General features: G+C 35.4%; 5 protein-coding genes and 1 long non-coding RNA gene across 10 annotated transcripts; 3 read left to right on the forward strand and 3 right to left on the reverse strand.

The window, feature by feature from the left end:
• Positions 1–726: 726 nt before the first annotated feature.
• Positions 727–2,739, forward strand: LOC139820281 (GPN-loop GTPase 2). Its single transcript, XM_071790428.1, has 7 exons — positions 727–905; positions 996–1,103; positions 1,234–1,533; positions 1,611–1,816; positions 1,894–2,008; positions 2,103–2,298; positions 2,384–2,739. Exons 3-7 carry the CDS (start codon positions 1,413–1,415, stop codon positions 2,619–2,621), a joined length of 876 nt encoding a protein of 291 aa, XP_071646529.1. The 5' UTR covers positions 727–905; positions 996–1,103; positions 1,234–1,412; the 3' UTR covers positions 2,622–2,739.
• On the reverse strand, positions 2,724–4,934 carry LOC139820196 (trafficking protein particle complex subunit 13). Its single transcript, XM_071790299.1, has 10 exons — positions 4,763–4,934; positions 4,411–4,579; positions 4,238–4,322; positions 4,005–4,132; positions 3,796–3,913; positions 3,609–3,705; positions 3,316–3,542; positions 3,153–3,253; positions 2,930–3,077; positions 2,724–2,863 (listed from the first exon to the last, which is right to left on the reverse strand). The coding sequence occupies exons 1-10, from the start codon at positions 4,803–4,805 to the stop codon at positions 2,744–2,746; spliced, it is 1,236 nt and encodes a 411-aa protein (XP_071646400.1). The 5' UTR covers positions 4,806–4,934; the 3' UTR covers positions 2,724–2,743.
• Positions 4,935–5,201: 267 nt separating this feature from the next.
• On the forward strand, positions 5,202–7,492 carry LOC139820199 (erlin). 5 transcript variants are annotated; one of them, XM_071790351.1, is made up of 5 exons: positions 5,202–5,421; positions 5,824–5,951; positions 6,032–6,221; positions 6,312–6,570; positions 6,688–7,492. In XM_071790351.1, the coding sequence occupies exons 2-5, from the start codon at positions 5,844–5,846 to the stop codon at positions 7,106–7,108; spliced, it is 978 nt and encodes a 325-aa protein (XP_071646452.1). In that variant the 5' UTR covers positions 5,202–5,421; positions 5,824–5,843; the 3' UTR covers positions 7,109–7,492. The 5 variants fall into 5 exon arrangements, with proteins under 5 accessions (XP_071646452.1, XP_071646432.1, XP_071646414.1 ...); XM_071790331.1 differs by having other exon boundaries at positions 5,215–5,475; XM_071790313.1 differs by having other exon boundaries at positions 5,373–5,634.
• Positions 7,493–8,123: 631 nt separating this feature from the next.
• On the reverse strand, positions 8,124–11,490 carry LOC139820182 (SET domain-containing protein SmydA-8). Its single transcript, XM_071790260.1, has 7 exons — positions 11,118–11,490; positions 10,536–10,728; positions 10,019–10,246; positions 9,554–9,838; positions 9,001–9,285; positions 8,720–8,930; positions 8,124–8,566 (listed from the first exon to the last, which is right to left on the reverse strand). The coding sequence occupies exons 1-7, from the start codon at positions 11,165–11,167 to the stop codon at positions 8,265–8,267; spliced, it is 1,554 nt and encodes a 517-aa protein (XP_071646361.1). The 5' UTR covers positions 11,168–11,490; the 3' UTR covers positions 8,124–8,264.
• Positions 9,699–12,567, forward strand: LOC139820289 (uncharacterized). Its single transcript, XR_011733936.1, has 3 exons — positions 9,699–9,923; positions 11,984–12,203; positions 12,300–12,567. It is a non-coding gene; the product is annotated as an uncharacterized lncRNA (long non-coding RNA).
• On the reverse strand, positions 11,857–15,586 carry LOC139820189 (SET domain-containing protein SmydA-8). The gene is made up of 9 exons (XM_071790268.1): positions 15,429–15,586; positions 15,016–15,074; positions 14,396–14,615; positions 13,882–14,132; positions 13,635–13,802; positions 13,125–13,351; positions 12,589–12,799; positions 12,279–12,424; positions 11,857–12,189 (listed from the first exon to the last, which is right to left on the reverse strand). The coding sequence occupies exons 1-9, from the start codon at positions 15,441–15,443 to the stop codon at positions 11,957–11,959; spliced, it is 1,530 nt and encodes a 509-aa protein (XP_071646369.1). The 5' UTR covers positions 15,444–15,586; the 3' UTR covers positions 11,857–11,956.
• Between the last annotated feature and the right edge of the window lie 482 nt (positions 15,587–16,068).

A 16,068-nucleotide genomic window follows, 5' to 3' on the forward strand; every position in this document is an offset into this window, starting at 1 on the left:
CGACGCCTACCATCCCCCTTTTGACATTCGTATCAAAACATCGAGCCACCAGACACGTGTAAGTAAAGCGTGGAATGCTTTATCCTTCATTTCAGGAGCGCTCATAGTATAATTGATATATATCGATATAATTATAATCATCTTAAGCAATATGAAGTAGCTATAGTTAGTTATTAATAAAAAAAAGAATTTAAAACATAGAATTATTTTAAAAAGAAAGTATTAACTATATATAGTCAGTTTTTTACACGTTTAAAAAAACTCATCAAAGTTCGCGTGCGTTTCCTTTAATATCGCGCGCGATTTTGAAGAAATCTCTTCAAAACCGCGTGTGTTTCTCTTGAAACCGCGTCCGGGTTTTTTATACCGCGCGTGCGGTTTCTATAAAACCGCGGCGGATTTGGTAAAGCCGCGTGTAATTTTTTTAAAAGCATGTGCGATTTAATTGATACCGCATGCGGCTTCTTTAAGACGTCTGTACACTCGTGCGGCTTCTTTAAAACTGCTAAGAGCTCGGGCGGTTTTTTTTTTTATTTCGTATAAAGAGCGCTGTCGTTTTTTTGAAATCGCATAATAAACGCCGGCGTTTCTGTTAAAGTTAAGATCGAAAATCCGCTTCATTGCGACCGCATCGAAAATCGGTGTGGATCAAGCCTTACACATATGCAGTATAGTTTGTCCACTCGAGGGCGCTTTCCGCGGTAACATGTGCACAATGCACATGCATTTTTTGTAATTGGTTGGTCATGTCATCAGGAAGCTGGAGCCAACAGTCTGGAGTAGATAGGTTATGGTAGCTCTTCGCAAGACCTCGGAATTTAGGAGTGCTAACGAAATATGACTGAACGTGCTTGCGGTATCGTTACAAATGGCCATCACACTGATATCGTTTTAAAATCCTACAGGTATTAGACAATGATCTGTACGCGTCTTCTTGTTGGGACACGGTTATATTTATTTACTTACCGCGCGCTATCACGTTTTCATTTTTACAGCAATCGCACACTGCTGATTGTAACGCACTTTAAAAAGCTCGGGACGTTATTGACGATAAATCGTGAATCCGCTGTGAATGGTTACAATAGCGATGTATTCTCGATAAAGTAAGTAAGAACGTTATTATAAATTAATAACAATGTAGCGATTAATATATTATCATAATGTAAGTAAAATAGTTCACCGCGTTGTTTAAATGCATTATATCTATCTAAATTAATATTCCCTTAAAATTAGGACAGTTTTTGGCAGCGACAACAATGACGTTCATGTAGCCGCTAGATACATAGCACAACAAATAAACATTGAGAAACCGTTACTACTGTCAATAGCACTAAAAGATTATAATCTGGAGACCTTGAAATCCATCGTCGCTGCTGTAAATCAGATAAAATTATAGTAATCGTTGAATCGCCATGAGCTTAATCTTTGGTCAACTTGTTATCGGCCCACCCGGCAGTGGGAAAACAACGTATTGCAATGCAATGTCCAAATTCTTGGAGTCTATTGGGAGAAAAGTGGCTGTTATTAATATTGGTGTGTAAATGTTATATTTTAATTGCTTCTAGCTAATTGCTGACTAAATCTTAAGCAAACGACCGTTGCATTTTTAGATCCGGCAAACGAAAATATGGAGTACACTCCAGCGGCAGATATATCTGAATTAATTAAACACGAAGAGGCCATGACGCACTGTGAACTTGGACCAAATGGAGCTTTAATTTACTGCATGGAATTCTTGGCAATCAACGTCAAATGGCTTATCACAAAAGTTTTGAATTTAAAAGATCACTACCTTATTTTTGATTGTCCTGGTCAAGTGGGTTGCTCTCCTATTTTAAAATTATTCTTTTCTATCTTACGTCCGATAATGCCAAATAGCGTTTAATGTAATAGGTTGAATTATATACGCATCATAAATCGGTGAGCCAGATAGCCGAGGAATTGAATCAGAATTTAGTGAGATTATGCAGCGTGCATCTTGTGGATTCGCATCATTGTAGCGATCCTGGTAGGCATTAATGCACTTGATCGAATTAGTTAAATGACCAACTGTATGAAATTATTAGCGTATCATTGCTCAATATAATCATTATAATTTATAGGAAAATACTTGTCCTCTCTAACTCTTTGCACAACGGTGATGTTACAAATAGGTTTGCCTCATGTAAATATCATGACAAAGTTTGACGAGATGAAAAAGTTCAGCGATCACCTAGCATTCAATATAGATTACTACACCGAAGTACTAGATTTAAAGTATCTCTTGGAACGATTGGATGAAGATCCCTTTACTGCAAAGTAAGCTAAATGTATCTAAATAAAGATATTTCATTAAAAACCGAAATACGCAGAAAGTTTTTAAACAGGTGTAATGTTTTTATAGATACAAAAAACTTAATGCTGCACTGGTATCAATAATCGAGAACTACAGTCTTGTCAGTTTTATACCATTGGACGTTAACAACAAAGCCATGTTGCTGCAAGTAAAGAACGCGGTGGATAAAGCCAATGGATATGTTTTCGGTGGTAATGAACCGCGAGACGTTCAAACATTACTCGCATGTGCGGTAGGGGCAGTCAGTGAAGCTGAAAAAATGTCAACGTTCGATGAATATTTATAAACGATCTCACTTTGGAGTAACTCTGAAATACATCCATACACGTATTTATGTAAGAATATCTTGATGTAATTTTTATTATGTTTATAAATAATAAATGCCGTGTAGTTGAGTACTCTTATTATTTACAAAGTATCTTTATTATATGCATATTTTTCTATCTGATTGACGAAAATTTGTGCCAAGTCGTCGTAGTCGTAGACTCGTTTTAAAAATGTGTCCGTAAGTTTTAAACCGGATATAGTCTGTAAAGGAACGATACTTAGTACAGTGCATCCCCGTAATCTTCGTAATTCTCGTAAATCACTTACGATAATGCCTGTATCTAAGGTAATGAAACAGAGAGGTATGTCCATGGAAGCGCCGGGTTTCAGAGTGCCAATTGTTGTGTCAGACATCCCGCACCAAGCTACGGAATTATTCGACTCCAAACTCAATAACAATTCCATACTTCTTTCTCTATAGAAGAGAGTGAAAAAATTGTTATTATATTCACAATAATTCTATATATTCTTTTGATGTAATCGTACTTACGATGTATTTATTATATGGCATGTACAATTAACTGGTTCTTCAAGATGAGCTTTTAAAGGAATATTCTTTATGATAACCCTTAGATCCCCATATTCAGGTGCCTGAGACAACATTGGAACAATTTTATACATGATCATATTCGTTGAGGAATAACGTAACATACCATTCTCTGCAATTGACTCGTTTGCAATCTTCCTCTTTCTCCCAAATTGCTCCTCCACACGATGTCCAGTTTGCCAATATTTGTAGCATTTTGCATCATTTTCGGATCTTTCAATAAGCTTGACTGTGGTTTTAAACAATACAGATATTGTCTACTACAGCCTGTATCTAACTGATTTACACTTCCGTAGATAGATTCTCCTTCGTCGTTTGTATTCAACGTGGTTACTGAAATATGATGCGTTTTGAATTTAAGATTTCAAGTCAACATTGTCATAATTAGTAAAAACTTACCACTAAATAAGTGGGACGACTCGAGGGCTACTTTTTCTAAGCAAATTGGCCCAGATGTTAGATTCTGTATTTGTGCTTCGAGATATACCTCATCTGACTTCAAGAAATATTATCATGAAAACACATTATCAGAGTACAATAACAATCGTGTAAAGTATCGTTAATACAATAGATATCTAAATATTACTTCTGCGTTATAAAACTTGGTCTTCACATCTAGTGGTTTAACCACCTGGAACTTGAAATACTTTCTAAATGATAGCGGGGGTCCAATCTGATTTGTATAAGACACTTCACAAACCAATCTGGAGAAACAAAAAGTGATATATTTTTCATTTAAAGGTAAAAGTGAATTTTTGTTTTACACTTATGTAGGAAACTTATAAATATCCTTACATATGAGTACCTATTTCCTTAACCTCATGGTGAATAACTTCGTCCACCGTACTGTCAGGTGCTAATTCTTTCCCTTCCAGATTATTGGCGGATAGTGGAATTACTTGTGTACTCGTTTGTAAATCTGCCTACAAAATGCATAAACGCACAATGTTAGAAAACATAAAAATAAAATAGGATGTCAAATAGGGTCATCTAAAGAAAAAAAACCTTAACATATAATTCAAACTTACTTTCACATTAACATTTTTTACCACTTGATTGCTGCCATTATGAACACACAGGTAACTAGAGAATATCTCTCCTAAATATATATTTCTGAAATAATAAACATCACTCTCAATATTGTGCACTCATGGCTTGTCGCGATTAAGCGTAAATAAAAATTTCTGGGCAAGAGACATACCCAAAACTTTGAGGCAGTACCATAAACTGCCCTATGGCGAGTGCCTCCATGCCTTGCAATGCCGTGCAATCGTTCTTAAGTTCGTTGTTTAACGTATTGCCTGGCAAGTCTGTAGAATCGCACGTGACAACCATAGGGCTCGCCAGGATTGGATGTGTCAATCTCATTACTGTAGACAACAAATTTATTTGGAATTTTAGTAACGGATATAATTACTCTTCCACGTCATTTTTCCAGTCAAAAGATTGTCATGCATTAAAGTAAAATTACTTAGTTAATAGTTTCTAATTCTAAAAGCAATAATTAACAAGCAATATAAGAGCAATATTCTTGCTCTTTCGTGATGTATTACCTTTCAAGGCCAGCAAGTGTTCACTCTTCGTCTTGACTTCCATCTTTTTCCGAATAAATCACGAAAGAAACATTAAACAAACGCTGTTGAATTATCTAAAAATTATTTGTGTATCGCTGTCAGATAAACGTCACTTTAGAACCCTAACCTCATTATCTTATGTCAAATGTTTTTGTAGCTGCACCATAGTGTACTTTCTGCACTTCAAACGTACAAAAGGTTCGGAGTTCGGATACAAAGAACAAACTTATCGATACATCGCGAACTAATCGATTCAAGTCGAAATGATTGAAAAAGAATTTTTAGTCCTTTATTTTTAGCCCAGGAACTGGTTATTCATTATTCGCAATGTTTCTATTTATCTAATAAATTAAATAAATTTAATTAATTCGACATCTTTACATATAATGATATTATTGTTAAGATAATTCTCACTTTGCAATTTAGGCTTATAGATAATTTATTAGATAATAAAAGAAAGATAAAATATAACGATATAATGATATATATATTTAATTCGTGTATCTTTTTTTAAAAAGGCATCAAATTTAATGCAGTTTCCGTCATTTTCGACGATTACCCTAAGTCGATACCTCTGTTGAAAAAAGAATTGAGATTGAAGAATGCGTTATGGCTACCCATTGTGGCTACCAGATGAAGTAATCAAGGGATCTGTTTCGCAAATATAAATTTAACGGACCATGTTGTGATCTGTAGTTATAATCACATATCTATTACCGCTTTGTAACACGCTTTCCGTCCTTTAGGTCAAGGTATTTTGCTTGCTTGATACGATTGTCGAAAAGCTAACCTCTTTCGACGGTGTTTTGATTTTTGGGGAATCGTGCCAGCGACCGGTGGATTTGCTAATTGTACGCTATATAATTACAGTTTTATGCCTGCATGTTACGTAACTATCGCTTCGCGCGATGTTATTTCAATCCGCTCGTACTCGTGATTCATCACATGTACTTATCCTCATCCCTATTTTGCATATATTATAACCACTACACACACGTGGCATTCAGTCTCATACACATCTTTCTTCATACGTGTTTCAGAATATTGCGAACGGGCGACTATGTTTGACCAAAGAATCATAGCACTCGGTTTCGTCATGTGCTTGGTAACAGTATTTAACTTTTCCCTTCATCGGATCGAGGAAGGCCATGTGGGGGTGTATTTTCGAGTGAGTTGTCTCAAACGATAGATTCTATTCCTATTATCTCCAATAATCTTATTGCTTTTAACTGTATGAATATCTATCAGGGTGGTGCACTGTTGCCCCAAGTGAGCAATCCAGGATTTCACATGATGATACCGTTTCTGACCACTTATCGTCCGGTTCAAGTAACTCTGCAGACAGACGAAGTGAAGAATGTGCCATGTGGAACCAGCGGTGGTGTTATTATCTACTTTGATCGTATAGAAGTTGTGAATATATTAGGTGCAAATAGCGGTAAGTCGTGGAACAGATTTTTCTAATTTTTGAGAATGTTGATATATTTTGTGAAAGTATATATTAACAGATACCTACATTTTTGTGTAGTTTACAACATGGTGAGAAATTTCACAGTGGATTACGACCGCACTTTAATTTTTAACAAAGTGCATCATGAATTAAACCAATTTTGTTCTGTACACACATTACATGAAGTGTACATTGATCTGTTTGATCAAATTGATGAAAATCTGAAGACTGCACTTCAAAGGGACTTGAATGAATTAGCGCCTGGTCTTAATATTCAAGCTGTAAGAGTAACGAAGCCAAAAATTCCTGAAACAATCAGGAAGAACTACGAATTAATGTAAGGGATTACTCTGCTAATTTTAATTAAGTTGCTTTGTACAGTACAATTTTCTTTTTATTTCTATAGTTTATATATTAATGTATTTTTATATATACAATATTTTGAATTATCCAGGGAAGCAGAGAAAACGAAGCTATTAATATCCACACAACATCAGAAAGTAGTAGAGAAAGATGCTGAGACCGATCGCAAGAAGGCCATCATTGAGGCTGAAAAGGAAGCGCTAGTTGCAAAGATTCAATACAATCAAAAGATTATGGAGAAAGAATCCCTACAACAAATGGCTGCCATAGAAGACGAGATGCATTTAGCAAGGCAAAAAAGCCGTTCAGATGCCGAATTTTACCAGATGAAAATGCAAGCCGAGGCGAACAAAATACTTTTGTCTAAGGAATTTTTAGAGCTCAAGAAATATGAGGCATTGGCACACAACACTAAAATATATTACGGGCAAGACATTCCCAGAATGTTTGCATTTGGTAGTTGCTTGAATGATGCCGACTTCAAATCTAATACCAATATTGCACAAAAGTGATGAACAATAGATAGTGCAATTCAGATACCTTATTTTGATGATTACTGTTACATAAGATGAAACGTGATGGATCTTATCTTTTCGGATGAGTACTTTTACGATAAGAGAATCGAAAAACTTTGGAAAATTTACAACTCCTAGTTGTGCGCATGGACATTTTTTTTTTATATAGAAAGCATATATTGTTACATAGGACCGTATTTATTACATAGGTCCGTTCTTATCTCAAGACCGTATATAAGACCGAACTGTGAATATCAGCCATAGATTGTACAGACGATTCTAGAATTTCGGAGTGTTACTTATTCCTCCAAGTTAATTGTGTGGAATTAAAATTTTGTATGAATGTATTTATTAAATCTATATAGTATAGATAGATAGATACATTACGAATACAAATACATGATCCGTTTTTTTATTATATATAATGAAAAACGTTTTCTCTTCAATATAAGGTGATTATGTAATAATTACACAAGCATGTAATATGTAATAATTACACAATCCTGAATTATTAACATAAAAAATGACTATAAAAAGTAATATCTTGATTAGGAATCTGCATTAAAATAAAATTTTGATTCAGTTACAGTTAAGCTCCAATAACTACTTTAGCATCGATTTTTTTTCCAAAGAAGAAAATTGTTAAGTGAAATATTTAAATTATATTTTTAAATTATGGTTTTCATTCGTGTTATGGTCATAGTTCTTCCAAAACATTTGTAATAGTTTTTGTTTTTATTAAGCTATGCAATTTTTTGTTTACGACTGTACTTGATTTTTTATAAGGAAGGGTAAAAGCTATAGTGATGTAAGTCAAATTTTTAAAAATATTAACTCGTGTGTGCATAGATGCAATCTATACAATATATAAATTGCATCTATGCACACAAGTCAATATTTTAAAATATTTGACTTACACCACTATGGCTTTTACCCCTCCATATATAAAGGTGTATTAATTGGCTTATTTATCTTCTTTTGATGTTATTAGAGAATAAAGACAAAATTAATATCAAATTTAAAGGTAAACAAATTTTTTTGTTTATTTAATTTCCATGCATAATATATTATTCCGTTATTATTGCTCTTTTTACAAGGAAAATTAAACCATTTTTCGTATCAATACAAGCTCAGAAATATATGGGATGAGATGTCATTTGATTTTTTTACGATGTTCTCTCGCTCTACGCATATGGACTTTAGGCTCTTCCAACGGTAAGGATTTAACATCGCTTATGTTCTGATTTAACGTCCGTAATTCTTCCAGCGCTCTTTTAGCTAATTTCCCTTCTGGCGTAGTCGGCGGTTCCAAAAGAAGCATAGTCAGTGCTTTCTTTAAAAGATCCTTGGCTTCTTCCAGTTGGCAGGCCAACTGCGTTGAAGAAATTTCACGTGCAGAATAAGATCGATTCGCCAATATTATTACAGGCAAATGCATCTCGTATAACATTATGCCTGAAATTGATATTTATAATATTTATAAATATTTTTCTTAATCGTATAAAAATTTCTTTATAAAAACGTAACATTAGAATATTATTTTTTTTCCAGATATTTATAATTTATGTTATCGGAATATTATGCAGTCTAAACAATATACGTTCGTACCTTTTAAACGTGATATGCCCGGCTCTACTATGTCTAAGACATTATAGACTTCCTTACACGTATCCAACATTTTTTGTACAATCTTTTTCTGAGGATTAGGAGATGTTATTTCTTTTCTGCAGGCTGTTAACAATTTCTGCTTTAAAGACAACATTAGGAAATGATTGGTATGCAAAGATTGGGATAATTTCCTAAGTAAGTTGTCTATCCTCTGAAAAATATTAAGCTGCTGCAATGATTATGGAAAAAAAATGTAAAGCTCTAAATATATAATCACGAACTTTTATGTCAACGTCCTCGCATTCGTCGATAAGTGTTCTGCATATGTTTAACGTAGCTCTGATAAGATGACCGCCGTAGGTCCTCTTGCACATCTGACATTGCCATCGACTTCGCTCGTATGGATCGACGATGGAGGTATCTTGCATACCTATGAATCCTTTTTTACAACGCGGACATAGCACGCTACTTAAATGCGACTGCAATTCGTATGGATCTGTACATAGAGAGCATTCGCATTCGAAATACTTTCCCTCTCGAAGATGCTCTTTTCTGTCAGCTGTACCCTAATAGTTAAATATATTAATATTAGTGTATAAATTAGGAAATATTGCTTTTTAAAGTTCACTCAGCACATAAATAATAATAAGTGTCTCTTTCAAATCTAACAACAATAAAAATATTTTTAGTAAAAAATATAGTCTTTGATTGAATCGTTAGATAATATTGAATTAACTTAAATTAAATCATCCAATAATATTGAAATATTAGTGAAAGAAAGCAAAATATTATTAATTTTGTTAGAGTTTTGTTATAACTGTGCAATTAACTGACCAGCAACGACGAGGTATAATTAAATAGGATAGGTTCGTCCTGTTTAATCGCTACGCTCGCATAAATGGTCAGTTGGAAATTGTCGTCCACGGTGAGGTGAGTGTTGCCTCTGCAGTCATGAGCCATCAGGGTCGCCTCGATGTATAAACCTCGTAGAAGAAGACCGTCAACAGCACCAGGTGATCGCAACTCGAAGGCATTCACATCCAAAATGCCGCACAATTTGTGCATTAATTCCACGCTCGGTGGCTCGATCTCAGCGGGCATGCGAAACCTTCGAATTACCTGTACCACATACCATGTACCGCACATATATACAATGGGACAACTAAAACACCTTGGATGCTTTCGAACAAAGGGAACTTATTAGGTAAATATCTTGAAAATATTTATGCCGTTCTTGTGCTTTGCATGATTAGATTAAACGTTCAATATATGTAAAAATCTGATTTATGTGAAACTCACATCTACGATATTGACTTCTCTGTCCCTCCAAATGGATGTGCCAATCCTTTTATCCAAATGTGCCTCCATACGGTCTATTTTCTCCCACACAGTTGGATCCTTGTGTTTTATTAGCCATAGCCGCAAGGCCAGTAAAATTCCCGCCGCATCAATTCCGTTTTCCGTCAATAGATTTCGATTATCTCTAAATATTTGGCATTCTTCATTCGTGTGATGCTTCGTTCGTGCCTTCGAAAATACGTGAAAGAAGATTAAAAGTGCTATTTCGAAAATGACATAACTTTGCGTAACATATAGCGATTCTCAATAAGCTTTATCCTGCAGTTCTTTTTAGATGAGCAAAATTTCGTAAAATCACTGATTGCATACATTTTTCACAAATAATCTCACTCGCAGGAGTTTAAGTTTTATCCAACGGCTCGTGCGAAAATGCTTTTTTCCTTCGTCCGATAACAAATTCTTTCTGAGACGTATCTTTGAGAATCGCCGTTGTGTAACGTACTCCGTAACTTGTTACCTCGCATGCTACGCTGCACAGCGGTGCAAGGTTACATCTGGAACAAGTATACTGTCTCCCTTTGACAATTTTTGGTAATGTGCGCATACAGGCAAAGCAGAAACAATCCTTGTACATTATGGGACCGACCGCGATCGGTTCCTCTCGAATTATAACTTCCCCCGGCGTTATGTTTTTAGCTGATACGAGATACCTTATGAACAAAAGATTATAGTTTGCAACAATTATAATTACGGTTGTGCAAAACTAAATAAACATATGCTTCAATACATAGCGCAAGCGCATTTATTTTGTAAATGCAGAGAAATGTCAAACTTATTTTAAGGATAAAATCATAAACACGTAAAGAATTAATTTCTTCTTTTTGTTGGTTCTATTTCTTTTAAAATTATTTAATTAAAGTTTTAATGACTTAACTGTATAAACAAATAAAGAGTGTGCAAATGATGAAATAATGTTTTCAAATAAGCACATATGTTTTATGATTTTGTCACAATTTGATTATACGATAATTAGTAATTAGTATGTAAATTATACAAAGAGACATATTAGTATAATGCTAAATTGTAGCTGCGACTATACCTTCCAAGCTTCTTCGAATGCGTAACCTTGTACTTCGCAGTGGACGTCATATCTCCAGATTACTTCCTTCAAGTTAGCGATTGTCGACCCGTAACTAGCATTGGCAAGCAGGCATTAGTAATATGAACCGTCTTCCTTAGGCACTCACGCGACGGGCTGTATTATTAGATACTGCGTGGCATCGCGCGCAACCTGTAATGTTAGTACAGTACGTGATGCACGCATTAGCGGTACAATATATATATATACACATATACATACATATAACAAGAGAGGGAAAAAAATCTATTGGTTATTTTCTTAAGATATCTCGTTAAAAATTCATAATATCGAGAAATTTTATGTAAATTTTCCGTTCTACACACACCATGCATAGATTTGTTACAGAATTAGAAATATTTTTAGGATATTGAATGAAAATTACAAATTTCTTTTGTAATTTTTATTCTTTTATTAACATTTTCTACTCTATATGAGAATAATTCAATAATAATTAATACATTGTAATTCATTGTATATTGCATAATAATTTAAAGAAATTAAGACACTTGTGTATAATATTTGGGATATTCAGGATGGTATTTTTTAGTGTTCCCTATTTTCTATTATCTATTTTTATGTAATCATTATTGTCATAACTTCCTGCGAATTACATGCAAACATTTTCCATATAATTTTTTCTTTCAGTTGTTTCATAAAATCACTTTCCTTGATTAAAAAATTGCAAAATATAATCAGATGAAATTGGCACTTGTTGGTTTCTCGAGAGATCTCAAGAAACATGACGTTTATTAATATATAATAAATTTATACAAATAACGAGATTTTACAACAGATACTTATAAATCATTTATGGATTGTTCCAGTTCAACTATAGATTCCTTCGCGACGAGTCCTATTTGTCCCTCGGACGTCTCTGGTTGCTCTAAACTTAATATCGTAGCCGCCTCTTTTAAAATATTCGCCGCTTCTATCATTTTAGACTTCAGTCCGGCCTCGTCAATGACACCGGCATTCCACTGACCTTTCGCTAAAAATAGTAACGGTGCGTGTAACTCGTATAGCGTCATGCCTGCAACCAAAAAGGTAAAGCAATAAAGTTATTCATACATATTTTCTCTAATTTTCTCTAATTTTCTCTAATTTATAAGAAATATATACCTCTTACACGACTGTACCCAGGTTCTACAACATCCAATACTTGAAGCAATAAACGGCACATCTCGACTTTATGCTCCAATACAACATCCGGCAAATCGTCCAACAAATATTCGTCAACCCGGCCGTACATTTGAGTCAATGAGTGTCTAAGAAATATTAAATTCCGCAATTTAGGAATTTTTAACAATATATAATGTGAAAAGTATATGCGAGAATAATTAAATTTGGTAAAAGTGACTTCGTCGAATTTAATTAATTTTTATATATTTATTAAAGATATTTATTATTATCTGGCAACTGTGTTCCGTACCTTAACATCGAAAGAAAGGCATGACGGGGGTGTAAAACCGATCTGTACTTTTTCATAATGGTCTCTCTTGCGTTAATCGCATCAGCTCCGTCAGCTCCGCTGATGGCTTCAACGGCGTCAACTTCCGCTTGAATTATCTGCAGAACTTTTCGTACTGCGTGACCGTTGGTGGAAAAATCGCAATGCGTACACTTCCATGTACTTTGCGGATCTGGAAAATATTGTTGATCGTGTAGATGCAATCGCTATTTTATACATTCTCAATCATTAATATAATAAAATTAGAAATGCTGTTAATATTACATTATTGCCAAATACTAAAATTAATATAATTTCAATTCCTGACATTGAAGGAACTTTTATGTTGATTATTGTATTTTGTTTACTCGCAATTAATTAAATGTAACAATCATTATTGCACGATTGTGATATTTAAAACTAAACTCAATAAACCCGTTTTAATTATCGATTTCTGCTCAACTTAAAGTCGCAACTTAAAGAAAATATTAATTAATAGATAATATATATTGCGGTACCTAGAGAATCCAGCGACAAAACGATTCCGTTGTCGCATTTGTTGCACTTCAGTGAGGACATGTGAGTGCCCAGTTCCGTAGGATCTGAACATCGGGGGCACGCGCACGCGAAGTGCTTACCCTCGAGCAGATGCTCTCTCCGTAGCATCGTCGGAAGTAACGAGTGCGTGTAACTCGCGTAGAGTTCACCGCCCGCAGGAATTTTAAGCGTGGTACGCAGCCGTATCCTGTGGACGCAAGAACCTCGTACATAATTGTTATTCGCATTTAATACGGGGCGTATCTTCATCAGCATAACCGCGTGAGATTTCCTGGGGATCGCGCGCAACGCGCGAATTAATTGAGGAAGGACTGTGCATGAGCGTGTAGCAAGTAAGAAAATTAAGATCGCTGCTGCTTAAGATACCACTTAGACCTTTTGCCGATGATAGCTATAGTCTATCATTACAAAGAATTATGTTTTCGTTACATGTCTTCGTTCAAACAAACAACGGTCACTAATTGATGTACCTGTAATCAACCGGCGAGATGCTGTGAGACGTGTTCGAGACGCACGAGTGATTCATCAAAGCGACTGTCGGATAGAGACCACGTGCGCTGAACCCTTTCGCCGTTCGCACCTCGAACGTGTTAATTTCCAAGATACCGCATGCCATTTGTATGTACTCTTCTGAGAATCTGCGTCCAAAATATTTATTTTCAAGAACAGTTTCAAGTCAAAGGAATATATGTTATGGCAAAGCACCGCAGTATATACCTGTCAAGTTTGAGCCGTTTTCTCAGATAATCCACAATATTGACGTGATCTGACTTCCATTGCGGTTTCTGACATCTTATCTTACTATGCGCCTCCATATCCTTCACTTCCTTGTTCCACTTTTCGACGTTTTTTTCCGACTCCAACAATAGTCTCAACGGCGTTATGCATTCTAACTGCGGAATACCGTTTTCGCTGTTCCCCTCCAGAGCGGCGTCTACGTTAAACTTCTCGTTCGCCTGTGCAAACACCTATCGAAGAAAATAGATCTTTAGACAAACGCTGCCAAACACAATATCGAAGACAAACATTCGCAGTTAAAAACAGTAGCCCGTTGCTATCTATGGCTTTATGGATTTAAAGACTGAAGATCGCATACTGCGTTCTTTTAAATTTTCCCTATAGTCCAATCTTCTTATTAAAAAGGCAGATTTATTCTTAGGCCATAGCTTCTTGTAGGATTTTTAAGACAGTAAATATAGAAAAAGCTCTTCAATTGAAGTCTTATAATTACCTGGCACTCGTAATCTTTATGTTGCGGAGCATCTTCGCAGTCTTGGCCGCAGACAGGCCATCCGCACTTAGAACATAACGGTTTGTTATCCGATTCCGGGGGCCAAGGTGTATAGCAGGAGAGACACAAGGGATAAGTGCTTGCCTTCGGTCCGACGACGAAGGGCATTTCTGTGACGATTTCTTCACCAGCCTGTAGTTCTCTACTCGCGACCATGTATCTGGGAGCATCAAATGCAATTCTTATAAATAAACGTTTAATTAGAATACACGTGATCAAAATAATTATATTATTCTAATCCCGAAAAACATTGATATAACTTTTTCCACGTCAGATCACATTAAATTTTTTTCTAAGTCATTTGTAGACTTCTGCTGTTTTGTAGTTTAATAAGTATAATATATCAATTTTATATTGTCATGCAAATCACATGTGTATTCATTAATTCATCCGACTACTCTGATGAAATTCTGCAAATGTTTAATTTATTCCAGCCTTAATGCACCGCGCAGTCTCTCATTAAGAGAATATTTCCTATTTAAAATTATTCATGGACTTCTGACCCTATATTTTACCTCAGCTAGAACAATTTATCAGTTCCACTCTTTCTTTTTTCTCACCTGCCAACTTGATCATTCTGCAGCACTTCGTACGCTCGCGACGCGGATGCACCACTTTCCTAAAATATTCAAAGAACGTAACAAAACCATGTTGAAATACATTACAAGTTGCACGGACTAATGTCGCAAATATTTACATCTCTCGTCAAGACGTTTGTAAATAGATAAAAATATATAAAATCATCAAAGAGACGATCTCGATTAAATTCCAATTAACTCGATCGGCGATTAATTCAACCGACAAAATTGGTTGTAACAAAATATCTGACTACATGATTCGTCGTCCTTATAATCTTTCTTTCCACATATGTTAATCGAAAGATATGAAACGTTATCTACATAGTACAAGTGTCACTTAACAAATTAATCAAGTCAATCAGAGTTCGGTCCAAAGTGTCATTATAAGGACGTACCGATTCTTGCGACATGGTCGATTGAGAACCAAGCCGGTAAGAAGTAGCTTTCTTCGTCAATGAGCCACTGATGCTGCATCGATTGAAGGCCTGTGCTGGCCTACTGTGCTTGAACTGAGCCAAAGCGTGCTTGCCGCACGCTTTATATTCCCGGCTTATTAAAAATATCACGCGCAAGCCTTGCCAATGGTACAATCTAGTATGTACCAGGCGGGTAGTGAGATTTGTGCCGCTTTCAGACACGATGTATTGCGCTCAGATACGTCGCGACCACGCGGCCGGTGTATTTTTGGGTCTCTAAACGTACAGAAGGATCTAAAAGTTTCCATCATTTTCCACATATACTTATTTACCGCAACTGTGCATCGCAAATCTTCTCGGTCTTCTCGTGCTCTGCGTTATCGTTTATTTTTCTGTTATTATTACTTCTCATCGACGTGCCACCAATCTTTAAATTGCAATGTTTATCGGACCTTAAATTATATAACTGTGGAATATATATAGTAAAACACTTTGAGACCAAAAGCCTGACGAGAAATTGAAAAGAATACGCAATTATAAATTCTGGTTATTTCTGTTTACATTCTGTTTACAAATACCTCTTTCAAATCTGTCTTGGCGTTCGATCATTCTCTAATTC

The sequence above is a fragment of the Temnothorax longispinosus genome, chromosome 1, assembly GCF_030848805.1.
Source record: "Temnothorax longispinosus isolate EJ_2023e chromosome 1, Tlon_JGU_v1, whole genome shotgun sequence".
Classification (NCBI taxonomy): domain Eukaryota; kingdom Metazoa; phylum Arthropoda; class Insecta; order Hymenoptera; family Formicidae; genus Temnothorax; species Temnothorax longispinosus.